Source organism: Apteryx mantelli, chromosome 13 (genome assembly GCF_036417845.1).
Source record: "Apteryx mantelli isolate bAptMan1 chromosome 13, bAptMan1.hap1, whole genome shotgun sequence".
Lineage (NCBI taxonomy): Eukaryota > Metazoa > Chordata > Aves > Apterygiformes > Apterygidae > Apteryx > Apteryx mantelli.
This window is the reverse complement of record NC_089990.1, coordinates 26488047-26505278: the sequence shown is the minus strand read 5'-3', so window position 1 is coordinate 26505278 and position 17232 is coordinate 26488047. Positions and strand designations below refer to the sequence as shown.

The following is a 17232-nucleotide window of genomic DNA, read 5'->3' as shown; positions in this document are numbered from 1 at the left end:
TGCACACGCTGTGTGTCTGTCCCTGTCTGTCCCCCTGCACACGCCATGTGTTGCTGCATGTCTGTCTCCTGTCTGTCCCCTGCACACACCGTGTGTCTGTCCCGTGCCCATCCCCCTCGACACGCCTTCTCCACCCCGCTGTGTCCCCTGTCCATCCCCTCTGGCCTGCCCCTCTGGCCTGCCCCGCCCCGTATGACCCCGGCCGTGGCGGAGAGGCTGCGGCGGCCCCGGTGATGGCGAGAGGCCCCGCCGTGCCCCCGGCCGTGCCCCCTGCCCCCTGCCCTCTGCCCCCGGCCGTGCCCCCTGCCCTCGGCCCCCGCCCCGCGGCGGCGCGCGGCGGCGCAGGCCCCGCCCCCGGCCACGTGCCGGCACGGGGCGGCCCCGCCTCCCGCGCCGGCCTCCCCTTGTCCCTGCCGGGGCCGGCGGGGGGGGGCGCCGCAGAGTGACTTCGAACGCGCCCAATGGGAAGGCGCAGAGCGTCGCGACGGGGCGGAGCCTCGAGCGGGCCGGGGCCAATGGCTGGCAGCGGCCCCGCCCCCGTCGGCGGCGCGGGGCGGGGCGGCCCCTCCCGCAGCGCTGAGGGAGTGAGCGGCCCGCCCGGCCCGCCGAGGCACCGCCGACACCGGCCGAGGGGTGAGCGACGGTCCGGCCCCCCTCTGGCCCGCCCGTCCGCCGCACCTCGGGGCGGCCGTTGGGCGGGGGCTGCCCTGCCCTGCCCCGCCCCTCCCTGCCCTGCCCCTTTCCCGCCGCGGCTCTGGGTGCCCCGGCTTTGGGGCCCGCCGTGGCCGCGCCCCTGCGCCCCCCGCCCCGGTCCCGGTCCCGGCGGGTTTCCATGGCGACCCCCCTCCCGGGGCTCAGTGGGGTTTCTACGGCGACGGCCGCCCTGCGCGGCAGTGGGGCCTGCCGCGGCCCCCCGCCCGGCCCGCGGCCCCGGTGCTGACCCGCTCTCCCCTTCCCTCCCCTGCAGCGCCGCGCCGAGCTGCGCCCCCGAGGATGCCGGGGGCGCGGGCGGCGGAGGAGCAGCGCCTGGACGTGTGGCGGCCGCCGAGGCCCCTGTGACGGCCCAGCCATGTCGGTGATGGTGGCGAGGAAGAAGGTGGTTCGGAAATGGGAGAAGCTGCCGGGCAGGAACACCTTCTGCTGCGATGGCCGCATCATGATGGCCCGCCAGAAGGGCATCTTCTACCTGACGCTCTTCCTCATCCTCGGCACCTGCGCCCTCTTCTTTGCCTTTGAGTGAGTTTGCCGCGGCCCCAGCCCTGCTTGGGAAGGAGTTACCGGGCCTGAATGGCCAGATGTAGCCCGAGGCCAAGGAAGGGGCTTTGGTCAGGGTTTGTGGTTTACTTGGTGGATTTGGGTAAGGGAGGAGAGTGTGGAGGGGAGGAATTTGGCTTAGTGTGGCTCTCTGTGGTGGGTTCTGCTTCTTGACGCTTAACAGATTGAATCTTGAGATTTTGGGGGAGGGTCGGCTCTTCTGGAGCTTTTCCCCCTTGCTGGCTCCTGAGGCTTCTTGGCCCGTGGTGTGACCCTGGTTCTTCATTGCTGCAGGTTGTGTTTCCGTGTCAGCTTGTCACACTCTGGGGATCAGGGCTTGCAGCCCCATGTGTTGAGCATAGCTGGAGGTGGCAGTAATTGAGATGAACGCTCCTTGTCTATGCTTGGAAGGGATGCTAGTGCATCACTGCTACAACTTAGATCAGTGTAAGCCTGGTCTGCTGGGGCATGGCCTGCATTCCTGCCTGTTTGCTTGCCTTGGCAACGGGGTGTGTGTGACTGTCAGGTCAGTCAGATCGGGGAGGTAACTCAGCTGAAGAATTAACACAACAAAAAAGCACTCAGCTTCCTTGTGTGGGGAGTTTAGCTCTGATCCAACTTACCCTGCAGCTGCTTGATAACTAGCTGTAGCAGAGTGCTGAATTGTAGCTGACCCTCCCTTGAGCTTAAGCCCTGGAGTTTGGAGAGGATCTGTCCCATTTTTAGATTAGCTCTGCAACCTGGGGAGCTGCAGCCAAAGTCTTTGCTGCTGCTGAAAGAGTAGGACCTTCCCCCTCCCCTCCGGCTCTTCCATGCCCAGCCATGTGAGCCTGCCTCTTAAGTGAGCTGGGTTGGGTAACTGATCTGGCTGTAAACCAATCCTACTAAAAAATAAATAAAAATTAGCATGTGTTTGGCTAATAGTAGTAACACTGGGGTGAAGTATGAGGAGGGGGCAAGGCTGCCCCTTTGAGCATGAGGAGGAGCTTGGATCAGTTTAAGCAATCGTGAAACTTTCCTTCCTTTGACTCTGTCAGCATGTTTATGTCATTCTTAGGGAGGTGATGATCCTAAATGGTGTTGAGTAACACAAAGGCTGTGCATGCATCTTTAAGCCAGGAAAGCAATCTAGGCAGTACAAACAAGGAAGAAACTGTTTGCTAAGTAAGCCCTGGTTATTCCTTCAGATACATAAAGCATTTGGAAAAACAGGACTATCTCTGTGCTGGTCTGCCCAGATGCTAGCCTCCTAGACATCTTCCCCAGACCAGGGAACTTGTCTTGACTTCCTCTGGTTCAGCATTGCCCTCCCTAGCTCCTTTTGTTAGAGGGTACTGCTGACAGCCTTGGAAAGGTCTTTCTGGAACAGTCCGTAGAGACTTGTCACATCCAAGCAGAAGTGAGGAAATGACTAACATCAGGCCCTGGTCAGGTACAAGACTGTTTTTTCTGCTTAGTTGCTGTGTGGCTTTGGAGACAGGTGTCATACAACTATGATACAAGTGGTTGGGTTTCCTGCGTTTTAAAAGCCAAAGCGATCCCTGACTCAGTCTGAGTTCATAGGTAAGAAATGTCACCACTGTTTTTTTCCCCCATCTGAAAAATGGGGCTAAGACTTCCTGCCTTGCAGAAAGAATTAATAAGTGTAACTGCTCCAGAAACATTTATTACAAGGGATAATTGCTCTTGCCCCCTGTGGTGCTTGTCCTCAGCAGAAGAGTAAAGCAGTGTTCCCCTCTGCTGTGTTTACCCTTACCATCTGCCCTTTGCAGGCCCTGTCGTGGCTACGCGTGAGGTAGAATGAACCACGCTTGCGTTTCCTGTCCTAGGCTGTGTTGGTAGAGCTGGCAGTGTGATGGATTAGTTTGGCTGTAAGTGTAGCAGGTATGTGACTGGAAATTCTTAGAGATAAGAATCTTTCTTCCTCTCTGTAATCTGAAATCCTTTCCTCTGCTGTGAGAGGTGGAGGCCTTGGGAGCGATCGCTTGTACTCTTGCTCACAGGGAGACATCCAGGACTTGCCTTGTGAGTAAAGCTGGAGGGTCATCTTTGTGAAGGCTGTTTGCCAAAGTGAAGTTCTGCTGGGAATGTGAATTGTGAATTTGAGTTGACTCTGCGGAATGGTTTTGATTGGGGAGAATGGGAAAAGTTTGGAAAATCTAAAATACTCATTTAGATGATGAAGCAAAATAACTTAATATTTTCTGTTTGAAAGAGATGGCTTTGTTTTGAAATTGTTTGGAATTTTTGAATTTGGGGAATTTTGTGGCAGGGATAAGAATGAAGCCTTACCTTTCCAGCCATAATCACACCAAAATGTCTCCATTTCACCGACCAAACTGAGAGGCCAATCAACAGGACTGCTTGAGAGCCCCATTTGCCTTTTATGTCTTCAGTGTGCATTTGAGTGTTTTGCAGAACAGTCTCTGTCTTATTTTTTATCTTTTGCCAACTGTGTTATTCATTCTTTTCTGCTTTTGGCATATGCTTTGGTGTTTGCATGGAAATTCAGTTTCCTCCTTAAAGTTAGTTCTACAGAGGAAGGATTCCAGTTGTTAGAATTTGGTTTTGGAGAGAGACAGAATGAGGTGGGTGGAGGAGTCTTTTTAATTCTTGTACGCTAACTGCAGGGATGCCAGTGTTTTGAATGCTTATTTCATTCAGCTGAATCACTTGCGCAGTCACACCTTGTCTAAACAAGAGTTGGGGATGCCTGGAGTCAGAAAATGTCTTGTTACACAATCTGAGCCAGTGCTGGTTTGATGCTTGCCCTCCAGGCTGCTCTGGCTTGGCTCCGATTACAAACATTGTTGCTGTAGAACTGGTGGTGACTGGCATCGTACGTCACGAGATAAGCAGCGTTCCTCGCTGAAAGAGTCCTCCCCAGCCGTGAAATGACAGCGTCTCTCTTTTGGCTGCTGCTGGTGGTAATTTTTTTCATGCAGGTCCGATGCCATTGGCTGATCTGCTGCATCTCCAGTGAAATGGTCTGAAGCCAACTCAGCCCTGCATGCGGGAATTTTTGTGTTTTTGTTCTCTAGCCCTTAGAGCTATGACCTGGAATCGCATTCATATTTTCATCTAGGAAAGAGCAAGACCTGGAGGATTGATTCCAGTTATCAATATTCTACCTGAAGTTCCGGCTCCTCCCTTTCAGATAAAGCAGAGGGCAATGTAGTTGTGACGACTTCTGAGGGAGTGATCTGCAGTGGCTGGAGTCCTCTGTCCAAGGGCACCTCTGTTACCACTACCTTGGCAGAAAGCACCTTCCACTGTATAAAGGCTGAGAATGGTCCCTGCAGTATCTGAGACCTATGTTTAATCAGATATACTCTATGACTATGATGTGTTGCATAAAATTATGTTTAATATCCTGTTTGTGTTATTTTTAGACATTTATTGGATATGTAAGCTTTTGTGTGAGGGCACTTAGTTATCTAACTATGCTTCTAGTATCTGAGCATGAAGAGAAGCAGAAGTAAAACCCCTGTGAGACAGGTTTTGGAATTAGGATGATGAGAGGTAACAGCCTCTCTTTGACTTCTGGAGACTTTATCTTTTCAGTTTATCAGTGTGGCAGTACTGGTTCTCCTTAAGTCAAAGGCTTTCAGCTCTCCAGAATCTAGAGAAATGGATTTCTTTTTTTGTCTTGAGCTTTTCAACGTAAATTAAACACTCAACATTTGTAAATGATATAGGCAAGGTAGCGCCTGCAATGCCAGGCTCCTGAAATGACTGCTGTTTGCTTTTCCAATAACCAAGTGTGTTTATCTCTCTATTCTTTCTACCTTCTTAGCTATTAGAGATTAAAATTGCTTTGTTTTCTGATGAGTTGAAGTACTTATGTTGATACTTCATGTGTCTTAGTTTTCTGCTTTTTTTTTTTTCTCAAAACCCAGACCTCCAAGGTTTTGCATTGATAATATGTGCTTCTGAAGATATCTTTTATATCTGATTAGGTTTGTGTCAAGCACTGTCAAAACTTATACAGAAATTAATAATTGCTTTTTAGTATTTTTACTTTCTCTGATAGAGGTAAACTCTGCATCCAGGGTTCAGTTCATTTGGCTTGTGAGAATAGGCTTCTCTTTGTGAGAGTAGCTGCTCCCATTTTTTGAATTGTATGCCATTTGTCTGGTACGTGGCATCCTTTTGAAAAGAAAAACGTTGCTTCCTTTTCTCATCATCCTCTACCTATAAGTGCTCAAGTTTCATCACCTTTTTAATGTCAGCTTGTCCATCTGAAACAAGAATTGGAGAGTGTTCTTCATTGCCTGGTGCACGTATCTTAAGGGCTTCAGCCAGGAAAACCCCACTGTTAGATCCACCCCTGTAGTGTGTACGTCCTGTGTGGGAAATGGTGCTGTTACAGAGATCTCAAAGTGCTGTCTCCCTGTTTGTGCAGAGATTTGAGCATAGCTGGGAAAAGAACAATAACTTCTGTGTAACTTTTGTCTTCCATATAAAATCAGTTGCTGTATTGGTTAGGTTGGGAATGCCTGGAGTGAGCTAGCAGTGAAACTGCACTTGAATTGAGACTCTAGCAAGCATTTTCTGCATCACTATTGATAGATGCAGACAGCTTCTCTAGACAACTCATGTTCTGCCTGAACACTGCTTGGTAAATGACTCCAAACTGTAGCATTATAGTGCACCAGTTGCCCAGATTTTTAGAAGACCAGTTTCCACGCTTACAGTAAGTACATTAGCTGCTGGAAATCTTCCAAAGTCTGGGAGATGCAGATGACTGTAAGTGCTCTGCAGTTTCTTTCTAATGAGGGTCAAACATTTTGTAAAGATATTGCTTTGCTTTGTTATTGTTCATGACAAGTAAACAGTTTGGTTGCACATTAGTTTAAGAAAGTAAATAGATGATTTGCAAATGAAATTTAAGTGAATCGTAGCACAGATCTTGCACTAAACCCTGCAGGGACCTGACCGTGAGATGTGTTGCCTGATGAACGTGGCTTAAGTCCACTCTCATTGGGACTGGCATGTTTGTTTTTCCCTTTCTCCGGAACTTTGCTTAATGTGCTGGTTGCATCAAACCTTCTGAAATGTTCTCAAAATAATCAATCATTGCACCATAAACTCGTAGCATCCTCCCATCTGTTGCTTCTTGCTGCTTTTTTTTCCCCCCTCCAATCTTTTTTCCCACCCCCCCATTCTAATGACTTCTTTGTGCAAGCCTTTCTCAAACTAGCCCTTCTGTGATGTGTTGCAGTCATGCTGTGTTATCCAATATTAGATGACAAGACGCTCAAGAACATAGATGTTTTGAGGGGTGGGGGCTGGGGAGCACATATCCTTACATCCCAACAGTAGGTCTCTGTTGATTCTTAGTTTTCGCAAACAAAAGGTCTTTAAAATGCCTGTTACTTACTAATGTAAATGAATTACTGAGCCTAATTGTGCTGTAGACTAGGCTTAGAATGAATACTCTCTGGGCTAGTAAGTGCTGCATCAAAACCTCGCATGGTGGCGTGATTGGTTGCTTAGCCGTTCTGAAAGGTGCTTGGCCTTGGAGGATGTACTGGGCATGTTTTCTGAAAGATTCCTTTTTAAAAACTGTCTTTGTCATGAAAGCGCTTGTTTCCAGTGCAAGGAGGGGTGGGAGGCATGCGGTGGGCGAAGCGTTGAGTCTCAGGATGCAGCTCCAACAGTTTCAGTGTTGTGGGTGGTTTGTCTAGCTCTAAAATCTTTGACCTTGCCTCCAGGCTGTATTAGGGCAGGGTGATACAGCGATGCTATTAGCACTGTCACCTGAGAAAGCAGAAGGCATCTGCTCAGCCCCTGCTGTGCCAGGGTGCATTTGAGTTACGGGGTTCGAGTATCCAGCACAGCGCCTGGATGTTTGCTCTCTACCGGAGAGACAATGACAACAGAATAATGGCTCAGCTGAAGAGAGATCTCATGCACTTCACTGAATGGCTGTTCAAGGAGTTGATTAACATTAATACTTCAGGCTGTGAGTTTCTAGATATCTTTTCACCATCAGATAGGATGACAGTCATCTATTGTCTTCTGGGGTTTTGTCCCTGTCCTCCCTCCTACCCAACTCTGGACAGACTTGCAATCTGTCTGGGTTGGCTGCTCTTTCCTTCTGCATTGGGGACCTAATCTGTCCTGTGTTTATGCCACACTGGGAGCAAAAAGGAAGGGCCTAAATACAGGTTGGATAGTGCTGTTTTTCCTGCCATGGAGGAAAGAATGGTAGTGTGCAGATCTGCCATCTCTTAAAATTGCAAGCTTCTTCCCATTCTACTTTGCAGTGTGGTAACATTAATCTTGAGGCTACTCCTGATGTACCTCAGCAGCAGTAGGACTTGCTGTATCCCCAGAGGGCAGGTTTTCTTACCAGGATTCATAGAAAATGGTCAGCAGTGCGTGAGTCACATCCCATGCTTGTGCTTGTAAGCAGACCGAGCAGGGAACACACAGGTCGCTGCAAGGACTAATCCTGCTTATTCCTGAGTACTGTTGTGTAAAGCTTTCAGATCTGCGCCTGGAAGAGTACACCCAGCACAGATCATGTGCTTGCAGGTAATAAATCTCTTTGTCCACAGTACACTTAAGAAACTTATGAAGATGTTAGTATATATCTGAGACTAGAAACTCTGGCATAATTTCAGCTCAACTTTAACACCATTTTAACAGCATGCATCCATTTTTTAAGCCCATAATTTGTCCTTGTGGTTACAACAGTGTATAAAAGCTGTCATGTCAGTTGGGCAAGGGGGCAAGTTCCAGGCCTTTGAGGCAGACTTAGTGTCCAGCTTTTACAAGAATAAATCTATATTCCTTCCCAACAGTGGATCCGAGTTGCTGTTTAATTGGTGACGGACGTGCAGCTCTCTTTCTAGACTTTGTCCTTGCAAAGGGAAGCCAAAGTTTTCTTAGGCTGCGTTAAGACAGTAAGTCCAGCCCTTTGACTGCTCAGTGTAGCTTTTCAAATGTCATGAGCGCTTTGCATGTGGACAGCTTTAAAGGCTGTGTTGTTTTAAGTAATTATAGAGTTTGTAGTGTCTAAAATTAACCATACTGGTTTGGAGGACAGGCTCTGTGCAGTGCTGTGGACACTTCTTTTTGCAGCTGTGGCCAAAGTATACGGTAGTGTAGCTCTTGGCTTAGAGTATGTGTGTGTTTGGTTTCTGAACCTCATTGCACAAAGCGGACAGTCACTGAAATCAAGCAATGGCAAATTAAAATCTGATGAGCCTTCCTGCAGTGAATGATGAGTTTGCAGAATTTTGTTGCTGCAGAAGAGCCTGTTGGAGCTAAAAACTTCATAGCGTTCAGAGAAGATACGGATGAGAAGACCATCTGAAATTGAATGATTAATCCTACAAATGGCATAAAAATGCCCTTGATGAGGATGACAAATTCACTGGAGAGGATAGTTCCAAGCCTTTTACCAAAATAGCCTTAAACTTTCTTGGAGAACAATTGGGTGCTGGTGGATGGGAACAAGAATCTGGAACAGGAATCCATCTCTGCAAGGGCAGGTATTACTTTGACATCTGGGTACCCAGCTTCAGTGGCAGGAAGCTGAAGATGCAAGGCTTGCAAGGAAAGATGAAATTTTACGCAAATGTTAGGGTTTGGGTTGAATTTCCATTAAGCTTGTAGGAACTTTTCCCAATATAAACAGTGTTTTCTGAAGGAACCAGATTAAAAATTTGTTTGTTCAGCCCAATGCCACTCTAAAGCATGACTTCTGTACAGGCCTTCTGTATGGCCTGTCCTGCAGTGCCTATAAAGGTGCACTTATGGGGGGGGGTGTCTAGAAGTGACGTGGGACATAATAAGATTACTCTCCTTGCTCCCTTTGCACTGTCTCAATCAAGGGGATTAGCAACATAGACTTCTTTTTAGGCCTCTCTGTATTTAAAAGCAAACAAGCCTTGCACTGTTAGTGGTGTTGAGCTAAGTTAATTTGCTCAAGCCATGCTTTCTGCTGGAAAGCCTTGTCTGTGCTGCTTAAGTGCCCTGATCCTAGTGCAGGTTTTCTGGTTGAAGACTGGCTCCTCATGATGTTTGTGGAGATTACCCTTCTAGAGTGGGCAGTGCAAGGTAGGGGTGAGCCTGGAGGGTCTAGGTGGGTATTACACATGTATGTGATTAAGGCCTTTACTCCTCTGTTTCCTGGTTATATCTTATGAAGCTTGCTTTTTCTTTTCCTTTCTTAAACTGGTGTTATCTTGGGGCAGGCATGGAAAGACCTTTTCTGCTTTATTTGGAGCTTTCAAGTCCCTTGTCTCAGAAAAGTAAAGGAGGCCAGATGTTCTGTTGTGTGAGAACACTGCACTTCTAAGTGAACCTTTTAGTGAGAAGCATGGGATATAGTTAATCCTTGGAAAGTAATTCATGTGGTAGCGGAAGCTGTCTTTTTAGGGAACAATCGGAGGTTCCCACTTCTCCTGTGCTGTTCCATGCCTTTTGGCTCCAGTGGTGGTCTCACAGACAAAGCCCTGGGCACTTCCCCTAGAAGTTTGGTCTGTTCCTTGGCAGCTAGCTGCAGTGTGTGTCCTCTAGGCGAGCTCCTGCGAGCCTGGCCTTTGAGCCGGCAGGTTGCATGTTTGTTGGTCACCCATCACTCTGAATAAAATGGAGCTGGAAACAAAATTAAATGCTGAGATGTATACTATATTCTAGCTGGTTACAAATGTAGTACTTCTGATCATGACTGATTGTTACAGCTGCCTCAGGGATGTTACTGTGTGGTGGCTGGGGTCGGAAGAAAGTGCTGAACATCTCTCTAGCTATAATGGTTATGCAGAAAAGTCTGGACTCCGATGTCTTGCCAGGTTTTTAGGCCCTGGCTCATATGGGCCTTGCTTTGGTCTGATTCATCACCTCCTGGCATTTCTCTGCAGGTGTCGGTACCTGGCAGTCCAACTGTCTCCAGCCATCCCTGTGTTTGCAGCAGTTCTCTTCCTGTTTGCCATGGCCACACTCTTGCGAACAAGCTTCAGCGATCCTGGGGTGATCCCGAGAGCCCTGCCTGATGAAGCAGCCTTCATCGAAATGGAGATTGGTGAGTGCTGAGCCTAGAGACAGTTGAACTGGTGATAGTTGGACTAGCCTGTGCGTTTCTGGCATACATATGGACTGCATTTGGTGCAGAGCCTTTCTTCCCTGCTGGCCCTCCAAAAATGGGGATTGCCTCAAATCTTGCCACCTGCTGGCTAATTCTGCTTGTCTGAGTCTCAAAAGAATGGTGTGGTGTACCTGCTTCCCTTCCCCAAACGGAGGCCTTCTCACAAACTGCTTTTTCTCTTGTAGCTGTGTATAGACAAACACACCAGTTTGCTCTTGGGAAGGGGTGCAGGAAGCTTGTTGTGAGTCACTTGATCTTTCAGGTAGAGAGGAAGTTTGGTGGATGCATGTCCAAGCAATGATTTTTTTTCTCCTTGTCTGTTCACTTGGCAAAGTTCTGCCATCTCTTTGCCTGGCTTGTAACTCCTAGGTTGGCTCTGGAATGTGCAAGGAGAGCTGCGGCTGCTGGCTCTATACCCAGCAGGCTCTGATCCTACTGGTAGAGTAAGTGGGGAGGAGAGTTTTTCTAGGCCTGTTGTGTCATAGCAGCAAGTCTGATACCTGCTTGATTTTTGCTCTCAGAGGCCACGAATGGGACTGTGCCACAGGGTCAGCGCCCACCCCCACGGATTAAAAACTTCCAGATCAACAACCAGATAGTGAAGCTGAAGTATTGTTACACATGTAAGATCTTCCGTCCGCCCCGTGCCTCTCACTGCAGCATCTGTGACAACTGTGTGGGTGAGTAGAAGAGGCCATGCCTGCTGCAGTGTCTGTGCATTACATGAGAGCGTGTGGAACAGAACGGGTGAAGATCTGGACCTAGTCTCACTCCACATCTAGTCTCACACTGTGCCCACTTCCAGCACCAACGGAGGGAAGCGCAGGACAGTGTTGGCTGGACAGATGAGAACAAACTACTTCATCTTAAGCCCAAGGAGCTGGAGATTTGTGCAGAACCTCAAGCCAGATGGTTCATCTTTGCCAGTACTGCTTTGACAATAATTAGTCTAGTATACGTCTAACTTATTTATATAAATGCACAATTCATTTCTGAACTTCACTGAATTGCTGGCTTTGCTGGGCTAGAGGGTTTTGCTGGAGAGCTGCTTGTGTGAAAACAGCTCCTTGCTTCAGCTTGAAACCTATCACCTGGTGATCTTGCTGTTTCATTGAGTGCTCCTTTTGTGTTTCTCCTACTGCATAGCAGTTCTCATAGCCCTTTTGTATATCCTAATTAGTTCATATTCAGCATCCCTTCTTAAGGAAGAAATCCTAATCTTTTTGATCCCTGTCTTCCTATGCAGGTTACCATCCCTTTGAGTGTTTATGCAGCTTGTTGAGCCCTCCTCTAATTATTCTGGAGGAGTAAAGCAGCACATGGGTTAGATAAGAACTTCTGAAACCCTAGACCTTCATCTAACCTGTATGCTGCTTTAGCTAAAGTCATTATACCTCAGGTCTCTGTGAGAGAAGACGTGCATGGGGCCGATCTCTTAAATTTTATTGTAATGTGTAAACTCGCTCATCAGTAAAACAGTTTTGTGGTCTCTTACCTGGCCTCCCCTTTTACTTCTGGTAGGGGACTCTCAGTTGACAGAGGGTTGGACTTGATGGCCTAGGGAGTCCTTCTCTGCCTTGTAAATTTTTGAGTCTGGGGTGCAGGAATAAGTGTTCGTAGGCAGGACCACAGCAGAGCAGCACTGATCTCATTTTTGCTTTCACAGAGCGCTTCGACCATCACTGTCCCTGGGTGGGCAACTGCGTGGGGAAGAGGAACTACCGCTATTTCTACCTCTTCATCCTCTCGCTCTCACTCCTCACCATCTACATCTTCACCTTCAACATAGTCTATGTGGCACTGAGTGAGTCTGGCTGCAGAGAGATGATTGGCTGGGCTGGTTAAGGGTGAGGGAGGATGTTGCAGACCCAGAAGGTGATGGAGTGGGAAAGGGAACTGGGCTCCGCGTGATGTCCCAGCGACCAAATGCCTCTTTCTTTTGTTTTGTCAGAATCTCTGAAGATTGGGTTCCTGAATACGTTGAAGGAAACCCCAGGAACATATCCTTCCACAGCACGGGAGAGTTGGCTTCTCCAAAGCCTGGAGAAGTGTGAGTTGTGTTATGGAGGAACTGGAAACTTTATGCCCAGGGTTCCCTAAGGAGTCTTTCAGGGCATTTTCTCCTTTGTTTACAAAGCAAGCAACAGTTTTGTGGCCATTGGGGGGTGGGTGAAGCAGAAAGCAATGATGAGGCAAAGGACAAGAGAAGCAGGCTAGTGTGCCTGGGTGTAGGGACACAGCTGGGGTGGGAGTGGGTGTAATCCCAGGCTGTTCCCAGTCCTTAACTGTTCTCACTGTCCTGGAGGTGCTCATCTGTTTCTTCACCCTGTGGTCAGTTGTGGGCTTAACTGGATTCCACACCTTCCTGGTGGCGCTGAACCAGACAACCAATGAAGATGTAAGTAGTCTTTCTGTTCCCCTGAGCCCTCTCCATTTCTCTTCAGTTTCTCCATTTGTCACAGCTGCATCCAGCCTGCTGACATGTTCTGCTTGTGCTGAGGCAGGGCTCTGTGGGCAGATGGCAGCTCTGGAGCAGTGGCTTAGAGAAGCAGCATAGTTGTCCCTTCCCTTGCAGGGCAGATTTTTGCTGAGGCAAGCAGCCCTGCCCTTCTTTGCTTGTGTGTGAGCAAGGCACAAGGGCTCTTGAATTCACCTGGTGATAGGGGTGGCTTGTTCTGCAGCTCTGAGCTTGTGCCCCGTACATTGCAGATTAAGGGGTCATGGACTGGGAAGAACCGTGTGCAGAATCCCTACAGCCATGGCAACATAGTGAAGAACTGCTGTGAGGTTCTGTGTGGGCCTCTGCCCCCCAGGTAAGCTCTGAAAGGGCAGGCCTGCTCTTCTTCCCCCAGAGCGGGACTCTGAGGAGCTCTGCTTGTTTGGGTAAAAGACCTGGCTCCCTTTTGCCAGCTCTGTGTGTTGAGGGCTTCTGAAGGCCAGTTGGGACACAGCCTTTGGAGAGGAAGATCTTGTGTTGCCTTCCTTGCATGTCTCCAGTGACTCAATGTCACAATGTGCTACCTAACCTCATGTGCTTGGGAAGCAGTTGGAGCAGCAACTTCTCTTCCTTGGGGGAGAGTAAGGAGAAGAGACTGTTCCCATGGGGCTCATTTTGGGGGGATACCCAGCCTCCGAACCAGGCTGCTCTCTGGGGTGCTCGGTTTTCACAGGAGAAACCTAGATGCTACAGACCAGGGTTAGGCTGTGCACAGCCTGTCCTGGGTGGGGGAACCCCTTCCCTTAACATTTGTCTTCCACCAGCACTTGTCCTGCTAGGAAGGGAAGTTGACTTCGGGTGAGGCACTGGTCTGACTGTGTGATACTGTTCTTGCAGTGTCTTAGACAGACGGGGCATCTTGCAGCAAGAGGAAAGCACGGCTCAGGAGGAGACGTGCACACGGGGGCCCGGTGCTCAGGAGCCCACCACTGCTCAGGGCCCCTGTGGGCAGCCAGAAGAGAGCAGTGCTCAGCAGAATGACGGCAGCCTTCCTCATCAGAGTGCCGTGAGTGATTTCCTCTACGTGAGGTGTGACTGGGACAGGCCTGCTCGGAGAGAAAGCTGAGAACATGACATAACAGGAGCAAAGTGACACTTGGGGCCTTGCTGAGATGCTGCTGGCAGAGACTTGTTGTGGTCTAGCCCTGGAAACAAGCATCCCCCTGGAACTGGCTGGGAGGGTGCTTTAGCTCCTCTTGGTTCCTATCCCTAGGTTGACCTCAAAAGGAATGAACTGGTGCCCTTGGAGGCCAAGAGCAAAGGAGTTGGGGAGGGTAGGGAGATTGCAGGTGTCTTATTTTGGCACTGAGTGCAAGCTGAAGGGGTCTCACTGGGACAGACCCTGACAGATTGGGGACTCTCCATTGGAGATTCACAGTCCCGAACAGCCTGCTCTAGCTTTGAAAGCAGCCCTTCTTTGAGGACGTGGTTGGACAAGAGCCTTCCAGAGGGCCCTTTCCACCTAAGCTATTCTGTGAACATGTTGAGAAGAGACTAGGTCTTCCCCTGCTTGGGCAGGAGCAGTCTGTTTCTGTAGCGGAAACAGTCCAGACAACTGGCTGGAAAAGTCCTATAGCTGCCCGTGTTCCACATCTTTATGAAGCTGCTGTTTTGCCTGTTTGCTCGACCCCTGTTCTTCTTTCCCTGAGCACAGCTTGGACCTCTGCCCACTGAGGCTGGAGGTGGTGGCTGCAGGGCAGGTGGGCCATGTGTCTGTGTGGACAAACAGATGCTCTGTGTTGGGGCATACTCATGTGAGTCTTTACTCTCTTTTCTCTCCAGGTCCCTGTGCCATCCCTGAGCAATACTGAGATGCCAGAGGAGAAGCAGCCACCGGCTGGGGAGCTCCCGATCCCATCCCAGGACACTGGGCAAGCAGAGCACTAGCCTCTGTTTGAAAGGGAGAACTTTCTTGTTTTGTCTAATCAAAGCTGGAAGTGATTGAGGAGAGGAGGAGATGGGCTGGATGGCAGGCAAGCGATTCCTCATAGCCATTTTGCTTTAGTCGTTATTCACCTCGATTTGCAGGCAGTGTGGGCTGGCACTGGCCCTGCATGGTGTCAAAGGATAATAAGTGTGAGTAGCCCGTGTTGATCATTAAGGGGCGCTCACCACCACTGAAGCTGGTCTCCCTGCAGGTCGAGGCAGGACCTCTTGCTCTGCAGGTTGTCCTCAGTGCTAAAAGCCAGCTCGGTGGCCTGGTCTGTCCCTCCGTCTGGCCCCAACTCTCTGACCAGATGATTTGTGGCTGAGCAGCTCAGAAGCGACAGCGGGGTTGGCCTGCTCCCTGCTGCTGAGGAGTCCTGATGGGAAGGGGAAAGCAATTATGGCAGTAACGTCCTCTCTCCCCTCCTCCCTCCTTCCTCTAATTTGTGGCATTGTTTTATTGGTTAACGTGGCAGGGGTTGTCAGGAGACACTTTGGTGCCAAAAGGGCCAAAACGACTGGGAAGGTGTTCTGCTGACAACGCTTTTTAAAGTAGCTTCCTTCCCATACTCCCTCTTTTAATGTGACTTAGCAGGTGCGAGAGTAGTCATGGCGTGGGCCCTCCCTCCCATCTTTTCTCTGGGGCTTGTGTATAACTGGGGGCTCAGGGGAAGGAGGGGGACAGCCCACCTTCCTGCTGCTTGACTCCACCCCATGCCCATCACAGGATGGTTGTGTGAGGGCTGTGTTGAGCAGAAGGGGAGGGTCTGCCTGTGTCACTAGCTCTCTCGCCAGGGCAGAATTTGTTCCCGGGCACCTGCTCCGAGCACAGGCGCTCCCTCCCCCTTTCCTGCAAGGTTGTGGCACACCAAACACCCTTTACTCTGTAGAAGCTCAACCCTGATTCCTACCTCCTCTCCTCTCTCCACCCATTTCTCAGCCATCCTTGACTGGCTTTCAGGGTCTTAAATCCTCTCTAGGTCATGCTGGCTCTTATGGGACTAGCTGTTCGATGTCAGCCATCTGCACCTTCCCAGAAGAGAAAGGAGATGCTGGGGCTGAGCAATGGTGGGAAACCTCTGCCCTGTGGCAGGGGTCCCCTTCCATTGCAGCATTCCCAGTTTTGGGCCTGTTGATGCCTCTGGTGGCTGGGCTGGGGTGGCTTTGTGTCTGAGAGGCAAAGCTCTTCCCCACATCAGTTAGAGGTGGAAGAAACACCATTTTTTGCACTGGCATTCTCCATTCCCTGCCTTGTGGGGCCAGTGCTTCTGTGTCCCTGCAGACATGAAGGGAGTGGATGACAGACGGTGGCTGTCACAGGAGGGCCCTGTCAGGGCAGTCCTGCTTATTTCTCTCTGATACTTCTGTCTCTGTCCCAGGAGACTTCAAAGGAATTGTTCCTCCCTCCCTGGCCTCACACTTTAAATCACTTTCTCCTCCACCCGCTATCTTGAAAGAGGAGGAGGAGGAGCCCGGTCCCTCTGGAGCCCTGTGTTTCTCACTCCTCTTCCCTAGCTCCTTGCAGTATTGACCTGCGCCTTGCTGGGCAATGGGTGAAATAGTGTTAATGTGGTGACTGGTGCTGCCCTCTCTCCCTGTCCTGCCTACAGGAGTGCTGAGGACTTGCCTCTGGTGAGAAGGCAGAGCTGCTGCCCTGGGGTTGGCCAGCTAATTCATACCTGGCCTGGCCCTGCCTCTGGCCTGAGCTGCTCCCCCCAGGCTTTTACCTGGGAAGGAACTGCTGCTGTCCCACCTCAAGCAGGGCCAAAATTGCTCCACTTTGCAGCCATTGCCACCCTTCAGCCAGATGGTCAGACCCGTCCTGTCCCTCCTGGCAAGGCACAAGCTGGGGTTGGGGTCCTGGGGCCTGGGGCTAGCACCAGCTCTTGCCGCTTGCCCTGGGGTGCTGTGCCCTGCCCCGGTGTGTGCCCCTCTGTGCTGGGCTCTGGGGTGGGAGACCCCCCTGCCTCTCACATCTGCCCCAACACGCTACTGACCAAATCTCAAACTTGTTGCGAAAAAGTGTATTTTTCAGTTTTACTAATCTATTTTCTAATGCAATGTGTCGAGTGCTGCCTGCTGGGGCAGTCGCGGATGCTGCCTGCACCTGTGGTTCCTGTCTGCTCTGTTCAGGTTCTCCGTGAAGGAAGTTTGGGGGCCGGGGGGTTGGGGTTTTTTTGTTGTTGTTTTGTTTTGGGGCTTTTTTTTTTTTTTTTGAAACAATGAAGGAAACTTAATTGGTTTGAAAAATGGCTGAGCTGTAGCCTCTGCCTCTGTCTGTCTGTGCATGCCCCTCCCCCCCCACAAAAAGAAAAACAACACCCAAACAACCCAAAGCCCAGGCTGCTGCCTTTCCCTGGCAGCTCTTCAGCCCGTGTCTTACACTTTCGTGGTGTGGTCAAGCCAGCCTCTGTGTTATCTGAGTCCCATCAGTGCCTCACGGTGGCTGAAAGGA

The 17232-nt window shown here is 50.1% G+C and overlaps 1 protein-coding gene across 1 annotated transcript; it reads left to right on the top strand.

Annotated features, from left to right (window-relative positions):
* Positions 1–554: 554 nt before the first annotated feature.
* Positions 555–17029, top strand: ZDHHC9 (zinc finger DHHC-type palmitoyltransferase 9). Its single transcript, XM_067304485.1, has 10 exons — positions 555–633; positions 968–1236; positions 10131–10291; positions 10876–11034; positions 12021–12158; positions 12306–12354; positions 12650–12752; positions 13064–13167; positions 13689–13857; positions 14634–17029. Exons 2-10 carry the CDS (start codon positions 1070–1072, stop codon positions 14736–14738), a joined length of 1155 nt encoding a protein of 384 aa, XP_067160586.1. The 5' UTR covers positions 555–633; positions 968–1069; the 3' UTR covers positions 14739–17029.
* Positions 17030–17232: the final 203 nt, after the last annotated feature.